The sequence below is a fragment of the Candoia aspera genome, chromosome 6, assembly GCF_035149785.1.
Source record: "Candoia aspera isolate rCanAsp1 chromosome 6, rCanAsp1.hap2, whole genome shotgun sequence".
In the NCBI taxonomy this organism is placed as follows: Eukaryota; Metazoa; Chordata; class Lepidosauria; order Squamata; family Boidae; genus Candoia; species Candoia aspera.
The window spans coordinates 18,644,628-18,655,369 of record NC_086158.1 but is presented as its reverse complement, the minus strand read 5'-3'; the positions used below and the strand labels follow the sequence as shown (position 1 = coordinate 18,655,369).

Below are 10,742 nucleotides of genomic sequence, written 5' to 3'. Positions count from 1 at the left end.
TGGACTTAACGGGAAGCAAGGGTATGAACAGGGTATAGCTCAAGTTTTTAAAATTCAAGCTTTTGTATCTTCTAATATATATCTATTTTTCTTTTCAAAATGTTTTATTAGGAAAGCTATACCAGACGCATCACTGTACAATGATTAAACATTACCTTTACAATTGATATTTACTTGAAAGTACAGAATAAATATATGCACATTTGTATTTGTTTCTGTGTGTGAGAGCAAGGAAGAGAAAAAAGAAAGAACATTAAAAGTGCTTCTTCTAAGAAATATCTATGATTGGTACCCAGTGAGTTTTATTTCCCCCACCACCACCACCTAGATACTTATTATGTTGGAGTCTCTTAATTAGAAGTGTGGCTGCTGTTTGATATAATAACAACACTTTTTTAAAAAATGAAACTGACCGTTTCTTCCCCACGGGAATGCCACAGGACAGACCAAGGGCTGGAAAGCTTGGCTTAAAATGATAATTTTAGGCTAGCAATGTCTCTGATCTCGTTTCCACAAAATGTATTGCGGAAAATGGAGGGAGAGTGGGCACGTTGGAATGGCAAAGGAAGCTGATCAAAGAATGCTGGGAATCGAAAGTTGAGCCTGGAACTGGGGGCTCGTGTGTGCATGTAGGTGAGAGAAAGAAGTGAGAGAAGAGAACGTTAACAAAGATCAAACCCCACCCTCCCCAATGCAGTTTCCAGACATGCAGCAAACCGCACTTTTGTTGTTATTCACCCCACCTTTGTATTCTTTTAAATAAATGTACAGAATCTGTGCCATGATAAAGGGAAAAAAAAAAGCCAAAGATGTCTTTGAGTCCACCTCCCTCCTGACAACATAAAAAAATAGAATGGAAAGATTTGTGTTTCTATAGTGTTTTGTTTCTTAAAAGAGAGAGTGCACGCGCAAGAGATAGAGAGAGAGAGAGAGAGAGAGAGAGAGAGGAGGAGGAGGAGGAGGAGGAGGAGTTGGAGGAGGAGGAAGAGGGAGGACAGTACACACAGAATTTTACTTTGTCAGGATCAAGACAAAGTTCCCCCATGATGCTAATTAATAATAATATTCTTATATCTTAGACAACATGGCACAGTCAAAGTCTCAGTTTTTTTCTCAATATAAAAAAATAATGATTGATTAACATCTGCTGGCAAAAGTCTGCAAAGGCACTTTTATCGATTAATGATCATCTGAGTTAGGCCCTTCCTCCAAACCAACATCTGGCAGGGGGGAAGCGCAGAGCTGTATCTTCTAATATCAGCATGCGGTGGTTTGGGGGAGGAAAGGGAGAGGAGCAGATGGGATGTGAGGGTGCTCTGGGGCTGGGAAGGGAGCGGGAGATGCTGGAATTTGGCTGTAAAAAGCTAGACATTTTTCAAAACCTATAAGTGGTCTTCTCCAGGACTTCGAGGTAATCCGGCTTGGTTTGGAGTTTGGCCCTTAACTCGAGGTATTCACTTTGGGGGGGTTGATGATGTTCTGGGAAGCCCTTACCAGCTGAGAAGAGAAGAGTTTCTTTCAGCCTGGCGTCCTGTTGCAGGTCTGGATATTGCATGCCAGGGGGGTGCACGTGCAGTTCCTTTAATTTGGGCACTGTGCCATATAGGCAGTCCACAAAGCCCACTGAGCATGGAGGGACCAATGGGGGCCTCTCCCTATTGTCTAGAACGGCACCACTAGGCGGGAAGAGCACCACCCCACCATTCTTCTCATGATGGAAGACGGGCGGCACCAGTGCTAGCTCCCCCAAGAGAGGAAGCCCCCCACCAATTCCCCCTCCAGATGGTGGAGGGTGTGGGTGATTGTTGGTTGTCACTATGGTGTTGAGCTGTGAGCTGGACACAGCCAGATTCCATTCCTTTTCCTTCTCCAGCAAGGTCCTATAGCAGCTACTGTTCCCACTGTCCTTAGTGGGGTCAGCAAACTGTTCCCCAACACAGCTACTACCTCCATTGCCACCTCCTAGGAGTATGTCCCCAGGTTGCCCAGACTCTCCTGCTACAACTTCATCTTCTTCCCGTGGCTTGTAGATGGGATTGTTGCACATCTGGGTTACTGGATGTGGGATGTAATCATAAACATGGCCCATAGGGGGTGCCTTCTCTGGGGATGCACTCATTCCACCACCTCCTCCACCACCTCCCTCCTCAAATAGGTGATGACACTGCATCTGGATGCCCGTTAAGTCAAGGGCTTCCTGCCGCTGCTTGTTCCGGAAGGGGAGCTTCTTGCGCCGTCGGCGTAAGACAAAGGCAAACAAGCCTGCAGCAATGAAGACTGCAGAGAAAAACAGCACAAGTAGACTAAGGATGAGCACAGAGAGTGGTACTGGCCCTCCTCCAGCTGGGGGCAGCTCATAGGGTGAGGGACTGGTAGGACTTGGGTGACCTGATGCTGGTGGGGCTGGTGAAGCAGTGGCAACATGCAACATTTCTGGGCACAGCACCTCCAACTCAACAGAGCGGACATCTCTGTTAGTAAGGTTCTCTGGGCTGGCACAAAGGACGTCCCCCACCACGATGACAGAACTGATAGTCTCGATCCACTGCTTGAGAGGCACCAGATCACACGTGCAATCCCAAGGATTGAGCTTCAGGTCAATCTGGACAATGGCATTGAGGTGCTCCAACACACCAGCCACAGGCAGGTACAGGAATTTGTTGTTCCGCAGGTTGAGTCTGGCCAGGGATGTGCCAGCAAAGGCATCAGTAGGCAGGGTCCTCAGGAGATTGTCATTGAGGAACAGTAGCTTCAGGTTAGGCATGAGACTGAAGGCGGCAGGCTGGATCTCCCTGATCTGGTTGTACTCAAAGTACAGGTAATGCAAGCACTGCAGGCCTCTGAACATGCCTGGGGTCAATCTCTCAATGTCATTGCCATTCAAGTACAGACTTTTCAGATTAGGCAAGTTAATAAAAGCCCCATCCTGCACATATGAGATCCGATTGTTCCCAAGATGCAGAAGATCCAAGGAAGAAAAATTCCAGAAATCTGAACGGTAAATTTTTTGTATCAAATTCCCACTCAGGTAGAGTTTCTTGGCATTGATGGGCCTGGGTAAGAGCTCAGAAATATTGTGGAACCCTCTTTCCTTGCAGTTGACAGTTAGGCCCAAATCATTGATGTGCAGACTGCAAGAGCAGCCAGTAGGACATATGATGGGTATAGGAGGCCTCGTCTGGTATGCAGCGATCGGAGGCTGGTTGGGTGCAGGGTACAGGCCTCGAGGTGTAGGTGGTGGTTTGTGAGCCCTGGGCTGTTTTGTTGGTTTGGGCTGCTTAATGGAGGTTTTATATTCAACAGAGGAAGCAGTGAAATGGAAGGAGGACAACATGGAAGAAGGTTTAGTAGGCCAGGCATTTTCCTTGCTTGAGGGCAACTGAGGGATGCCAACGCTGACTAGTTCTGAGTCAGACAACATAGGGCAGAGTTTATTTCTTTTGATTTCCCTCAAGTCCTTGCCATGGAAGTGAAAAGGGGTCTCACAGGTAATGTCTCCCACAAGGGCAGTATAAGGAATACGCTCCAGCCAGCTCTTTAGCTGAACTATTTCACAAGTACAGTTCCAAGGGTTCTCTTCCAACTGGATCTCCATCAAGCTCCTGCCAATGTGGTCCAGCATCCCTCGATAGGAAAGTACTTTCAACCTATTTCCACGCAAGTCCAAGTGAGTCAGGGACACTGACTTAAACAAGTTGGTAGGAAGTATGGGAATCAGATTGTCATTTAAGATCAGGACCCGGAGTTTACTCAGGTTTCGAAATGCCCCACTTTCAATTCGCTTAATAACATTGTAATCTGCCTGCAGATATTCCAGACTCTCTAATCCCAGGAAAGTATCATTTCGGAAAATGTCTAATTTATTCTCATGCAGGTACAATCGCTTCAGAATTTTGAGCCCATTAAAGGCCCCCGTCTGAATGTCTTGCAGTGCGTTGTTCCCAAGGTTAATAGAAACAGCATTGTTCAAGTGGAGAAAACTGTTTGTGTATAATCTTCTCATGGAGTTTCTCTGCAGGTAAAGTTTGAAAGGTCTTGACCATGACTCTGTTATCTGGCTAATATTTATAAATCCCTTGTTGTCGCAGTGTATATGGAAAAGGCTTTCTTTGACTTCACAGTAACAAGGATCAAAGCAAGGTTCCTCAATTTCCTCTGAGTCCTCTATCAAAGGAATGGGGGTAGTCCATGCTACTGCAATTGTGCTTAGAAGGGTAATCCACAGCATTCTTCTCTGACGGGGTGGATCGGCCATCGAAGGCTTCATGGTTCTGATGGATTACGAGACTGTAACAAGAATTAACAACACAAACAGATTACAATTGATCAGTATTTTAGCAGACTTTAAAAATACATTTTCAAGCAATCGGATTGGGAAGAAGGAATGAGTTTGGGGGAGGGATTCTTACATTTATCACAAAAGGAAAAACCAGCACTGCTATTTGTATTTCCTTACTTTCTTACGCAAGTGATATCTAAACATTTAATCAGGCAGTGGCCTTCTTCCCTCCCCCAGCCTGTCCACCCATCTTCATGTATGCTATTTAGTATATAACACCATAATGAGAAAGAGAAAATGAAGGCTGTTCGGCCTGTGTTGTAAATCTAGAAATATTTTTCAAAACTGAGACAATGTCCAGGAAGCAAATGATATGCACAATCTCAGCCTCAGCTTCAAATTTACATTAATTAGAAATGAAAAGGTGCAGCTGAGGAGAGATTTTTTTCTTTTAATCTGGATACTGATACTCAATTAAGGGTACAGGTTATCATCATAAGCATTCATATACTTAACTTTCAAGTGATGGGATCCCACCAGGTGAATATCCAATTTGCCTAGCACTACAACAGACTTTACTGAAGAAAATGAGGACAAACAAGTTTCCAATATCTCTGATTCCCAAAGAAACGTTTGTAACTGGGATTAAAAAAAATAATAATACTGTACATAGTAGCAATGCCAATCTCAAAACAAGAAGAAAATCAAGCCTCTGCTCCTCCCAGCACCCAAAACCAAATTAACATAACTGGGATATAGTATCAGATAAAAGCATACTCCATATTAATCATTTCAGCTGATTAAAGCATTTAGAGATGATTAATCTTTGAAAAGAACCTGCTGTGCCATCCACAGATCCTAGTTGTAGGCTAAGGACTAAAAAGGCTGATAGGGAGATTGTCTGGATGTACATTTGCGGGGGGGGGGGTGTGTTACTGTGAATGATGATGGCTTGCGCCCAGAAGACTATCCAGGGGCGATCCAGCAAGGGAAAGGAGGAGTGGAGGAAGGCTGAAAGTTGGGAGGAGATAAAATACTTTTACATTAACCACAAGCAAAATAATCACTCCTTTCTAGTAAAAGCCACCACCCCCTCCAAAGAATCCACTTAGAGGAGGCTTACCAGAACACAATGACCTACACAGGTTTCTCAGCTGTGTAGAGGGTAGTTGTCTTTGTCTCCTGGATTCCTTCTTCCACCTCCACCATTCCAATACAGAAGAATAAATCACTGTTAAAGACTAGGCATCCTGACTGGGGGCAGGGGAGGGGGGCTTCGCAGCCCTCCAGCTACTGCTCATTCAGAGGTTTGCCTGAGTCCTGGTATTTAGTTGTGCTGCCCTCTCAGCAAACGAGCGATGGATTCTCCTGCACTCCCTCCATGCAGGAGAAGACAGTTCAATTCCTCCCTCCCATTAAATAAAGAGATGGGGGGACCCTTCATGGTAAAAGGTCATATTTAGGAAGAAAAACTGGGAGGAGGAGTTATTAGAAATCACATTAGGAAAGAAAGCAAAGAATCAATTTGCAAATGAAGGAAATCGGGGAGCCCCGTAGAAAGAAAATACGAATAGGGGACAAAAAGGAAGGGGGTCTCTCAGTTCAGCATTTTCATTTTACTCTTTGCCTATACAAACACACACATATGTGTGTGCATTATTTTTTTTTCTCTTCTATATATTTTTTAAAAAGATGTTTGATCCAGGCACAGATGGGGGAGGGGGAGGAAGAGAGAAAGAGAGAGAGAGAGATCCAGAAAAAAAGCTTCTACTTACCGTCTGAAGGAGAGATTTTAGCACATTTGGAGAGCAGAAAAAAAGAGGGGGAGAAAACCCTGGCAAATCCTACTTTAAAAAAAACAAAACCAAAACCAAACCCCCAAAAGACATATATGCAAAGAGTGTCACCAGCTTTTTTTAAGTTGCAAAAATAAATAAATAAAGGATTGCTGGTTTCTCTTTCTCTCTGCTCTGATTCTATACTCTAGCTGGGAGCTGAAGCAAAAGGAAAGGTGGGGGGGTGAGCAAGCAAAGATGAGACGTGGTAGGAATGCAATGAGCTTCTTTAGGATGCAGAGATACTGCTTGGCACAGTCAATGGAGGAGGGAGGAGAAGGGGGCTGCTGCAGGCTCCCAGTTCTGCTCTTGCTATGCTGCCTACACTGGGTACCACCAGCTCATCTTTGGGAAAGAAAGAGAAGGAAGGGTCTGGGATGTGAGACCGGCAGAGGAGGGAGGCAGGGCTTCTCCCTTGCACTCTGGATGCCTTTATGTGCCTTATTGCCCCTGGATCAGTCTTTCCCACCATAGACTGGAGCTTCAGGAAGACGCACTTGGCACCCAATCGGGAGCACGCATCTGGGAAGTCCTGACTGTACAGGGTTTGCCCCTTCTTTCGTAAAGAGGAGGATGGGGATGATGAATATATATATATATATATATATATATATATAGAGAGAGAGAGAGAGAGAGAGAGGGAGAGGGAGAGAGAGAGAGTGTCAGAAGTGGGGGAACTCTGAGATGATGGGGGAGGCTGGAACTGAGATACTGAGATGCCAGAATGGATTTGAGCAGGAGGTGGTTCCTGCCCTCTTTACCCCAGAAAAATAATCTACGGAGGGGGGTGAACAGGGAATGTCCCCTGAGCTATCAGACATTCAGATTCCCCTAAATCCTTGAGAGCTGCAGATGTCAAGGCAAAAGGATCCAGTACCTTACATGGCAGGAATGATTCTTAGATTCTCTGCAGTTCTCCATCAAACCTAAATCTGTCCCAGGAGAAGAAAATACAAGGGCAACTCTGTGTGTGTGTGTGTGTGTGTGTGTCTAGATAAGGACTTCTCTCTTGCCTTTTTCCTGTTCTTCCCATCTTCTCTCTCCCCCCACTGCACTAGAAAGTCTTTGCTCCCCCATCCAATAGGCTATTAAAAAAAAAACCCTCTTGAACCAAGGGCTGGAGCTGTTTGGGTGACAAGGGACCATTCTGCACCTCTTTCTCCCTTTCCCCAAAAAAGGAAATGAGGGACAAATTTAACCTTTTCCCTGCTGCTGCCCTTCCTCTTATGAAGGTACCTACCTCCCCTTTTCTCCTCTTTTTATTATTCTTTCCTGAAAGCTTGATATGCTGCCTGGTGCAAAAAAAGAAAAAAGAAACCTCTATGCTCAATTTCTGTCTGAATGCAAGAGGATGACAACAAAGAAAGGAGCCCAAAAAGGAAAGGAAAATTCAGCTTTGTATAGAAAATAGGGAGCAGGGGGTTAGAATAAACAATGGAGGTGACTCAGGGAGAAAAACGAATTGTGGTTACTCAAGAGTATTCATACAGGTTTGCTGGTATAAGAACCTGCTCTGGACAATACAGTAAATGGAGCTGATGCTCAGTCTTTTTTTTTTTTTTTTTTACCCAGGACCAGTTTAATCATCATTAACTCAAGTTCTCTGAAAGCTGAGGTTGCCTTAGTCCATTCAGTGGCTGTCAAAACCACCCACCCTCCTGCCCTGCATGAAATTCTCCCCAGGTGGAAACTACAAACTTTATATTCACCCGGTCCTCTTGTAAATGGGCTTCATTTAGGGCAGATAGAGATATCATTGTTTGCAAATCGGTTTCAATCAGGGCAGGAAGGGGCCTTGTCAGCAAAATCCAGTTCTAGCCTTCCAAATGGATTTGGATAGTTGCTTTCTGCTTTCCCCCTTGAAGGGGGGTGAGGCTGGCAGGTGGCAGTGTCATGTGTCCCTTGAGAACCCTCGAAACTCCATTTCTGCTTTGAAATAATTAAGTTTCCCAGTTGCAGCACCTACTTCTCCCCATCAGACTCAAAGAACTGGGATTCTATTACAAACATTGAAAGGTAGGTTGGGTGATGGCTTGCAAGGAGAGAGATACTGTGCCTGAACTATTCTGTTGGGAGGCCCCACAAGGGTTGGCGCGATGTGAGTGTGCCCCCCTCATCCTTTCAACAACCCCACAGGCAGTCACAGCAACATCCCCCTTGTTACCATAAGTCCTCTGGCACCATGGAAGTGCCCCTTACTTGTGGAGGAAAAGGCAGGGTGGTTCTATATTACAGTTGTTTAAATGCAAACGACAGAATTTAACGGGTTTAAAAGGCAAGGATCTGTGCAATATTTCTTGGAGAGCTAAGGGAAGGAAGATGGGGGGGGGGGGAGACCTTAAAAATGAAATGAAGGAAAATTGGCGGGAGGCAGTACATACCAAAGCTCTTTTCCTGCACGAACCCGTCTGGGGATCCTTCTTTGCAATACAACCAGGGCAGAAAGAAAGGTGTACCTGTACCCCATTTCACGCGCGCGCTCTTTCCCAGGCATGCACAGATACAAACAACCGCCCGTGGCAAAAGGCTGCAACCAAGCTTCAGTCCCTCGCCAGATCTACGGGCAAAAAGCAAAGAGGAAGGGCACTGAATACCTAAGGTGATCCGCGCAGGATGCGCTGCCTGGAAATCAGTGGGTCGCCCCGCGCGGTGCGGCTTTGCAGACGGAAGGGCAATCGCCTTTTCCTCTTCTTCTTCGTTGGCACAGGGAATCTGCTTGGGAACTTCCATCCTGGGCGAAGCGCAACCTGGCCAACTTCAGGGCTGCTGGTCCGCCGCAGCCGCCTTCATATGCCCCCCCACGCCCCCAGCCAAATGCGCCCGGTTCGTGCTTGTAATCCGTCCCCGCGAGCTCCTTTTCCTGCCCCCCCGCCCCCTCGCAAGTTTGCCCGAGGAGAAACGGGGAGCAGCGGCGAGGAGCAGCAGGGCGAGAGCGGTCGCCTCGAGGAGGAAGAGAGCGCTGGATGCAAAACAGTCAAGCGGGTCATGGCGCCTTTGCAAAAAAAACGCAGCTGGCCGGACGCGACGCGCCTCGCCTCGCCTCCTGCCTTCCAACAGCGGCGTCGCCGCCCGCTTCCAAGGACAATCGCGGCTCCCTCCGAGGCGGCCACGACGAAAGCGGGGAGTGAATAGCCTGGTCCCGACCGCTGAATCGCCCGCTGCATCGAGGGAGCTCGTTTCCTTCACTCCTCTCCTTCGGCGAGGGGAAACTCGGCCTGAGGGTTTCCGGAATCCGCGGGAGGTGGCATCTCTGGCTCGCCTGGCTCAGCTGTATCCTTTTTCCTGCCTGTCTGAGAGAGAATTGGTGTTGGTGGGTGGGTCTGCCGGGCCACGGTGCTGGGGAGAGAGAAAGAGAGGGAGGCAAATATTGGATCAGGTCAGCTTCTTATCCCAGTCTCTAGAAGAGCAGCGGCGAAATGGCTTTGGGGGGTGGGGTGGGGGGAAGGAGAGAGCTTTTCCAGGCGGTTGTAAAAACTGGGCTGGAGATGGGAAGCGGAGGAAGCGAAAGAGGTTTGCAGCTGGACCATCTGCTGGAATCTAGTTGTGTGCATCATCCCACCTGCACTTCTTTTGGAGTAAGTCTCACCTAACTTGATAAGGTTAATTTAAGATTGCCATGGAAATCAAGGGTCCGAAGGAAATAGAGTTGAGCAGAGGGACTCTAGTCGGTGAAACAGTTTCAGTTCCACAGTGAAGGGGAAGATGGGAGGGCTTCTGAAGAGGAGGGGACATGGCTTTTCACCTGGCAGCCAAAACCACTTGAGGAGGCTCATAGACATGATGGCAGGCAATAAGGACCCTCCCACATGGACACACACAAACTAGGACCTTATCTGCATTGCCTTTGGAGGGTTGAGTTTCTTCCAAGGAGTGAGCATCAGTGGAAGTGGTCTTCTGCATAGACCTAGGTCAGTATTACCTACACTAAATATCATTTGTGATCTGAGGCTCAGACAGGGCTTCCCCCATCTCTCCCTAGAGATGTCAAGGTCTGAAATTATTGTATGCCAAACATTTATTGCTGACTTTGAGCACACTTCGGAAGCAGCATGTAAGGGTTGTTGATTATGTTCTTATTCCTTAGACTGATATCCTGCTTTTCCTCCTAGAGCTGAAAACAGCACTTCCTTATCCAGTTTTTCCCCACACAGCCCTGTGAGGTAGGTTGGGTTGAGAGACAGTGGTTGGCTTCATGTCAGACACTGAGACCCCATGAGGATGGGCTTATTCACTACCTAAAGCAAACCTAGGCAGTGTGTGTTGCTTCTGGCTGCCCAGCAAGCGGAGTGTTCAGCCTAAGCTTCCTTGGCATGACCTATCCCAAAAGCATTTTCTCCAGAAGATATTCCTTCCACACAGAGTATGAAACAGTATCTACAGGTCTGGATAGGAATTATTCTATTGTAGGCTCAGTATTTGCCCTTTAGCCATACTTTTGTGTCACGCCTCTGAGGATACACTAGTACTTATGCACTAAAGTGGAAGTGTTTATATGCACAGTCTTTTTCAGGAAGACCATTAGTGATGGTCCATTGCTAGAAGCATCAGGCAAGTGTCAAAATGATCAATTTCCTACCCTTCAAGTGTATGCTTTAAGAGAAAGTGGGGATCATACTTATTATGTCAGA

General features: G+C 46.6%; 1 protein-coding gene across 2 annotated transcripts; it reads right to left on the bottom strand.

Annotated features, from left to right (window-relative positions):
- Positions 1 to 947: 947 nt before the first annotated feature.
- SLITRK3 (SLIT and NTRK like family member 3) lies at positions 948 to 8,893 on the bottom strand. Of its 2 annotated transcripts, none has more exons than XM_063306486.1 (2): positions 8,709 to 8,893; positions 948 to 4,287 (listed from the first exon to the last, which is right to left on the bottom strand). In XM_063306486.1, the coding sequence occupies exon 2, from the start codon at positions 4,265 to 4,267 to the stop codon at positions 1,376 to 1,378; it is 2,892 nt and encodes a 963-aa protein (XP_063162556.1). In that variant the 5' UTR covers positions 4,268 to 4,287; positions 8,709 to 8,893; the 3' UTR covers positions 948 to 1,375. The 2 variants fall into 2 exon arrangements, with proteins under 2 accessions (XP_063162556.1, XP_063162555.1); XM_063306485.1 differs by lacking the exon at positions 8,709 to 8,893 and adding an exon at positions 5,403 to 5,843.
- Between the last annotated feature and the right edge of the window lie 1,849 nt (positions 8,894 to 10,742).

What these genes read in the sequence shown, in the direction of transcription:
- SLITRK3 (XM_063306486.1), bottom strand. Translation starts at nt 4,267, where the DNA reads ATGAAGCCTTCGATGGCCGATCCACCCCGTCAGAGAAGAATGCTGTGG.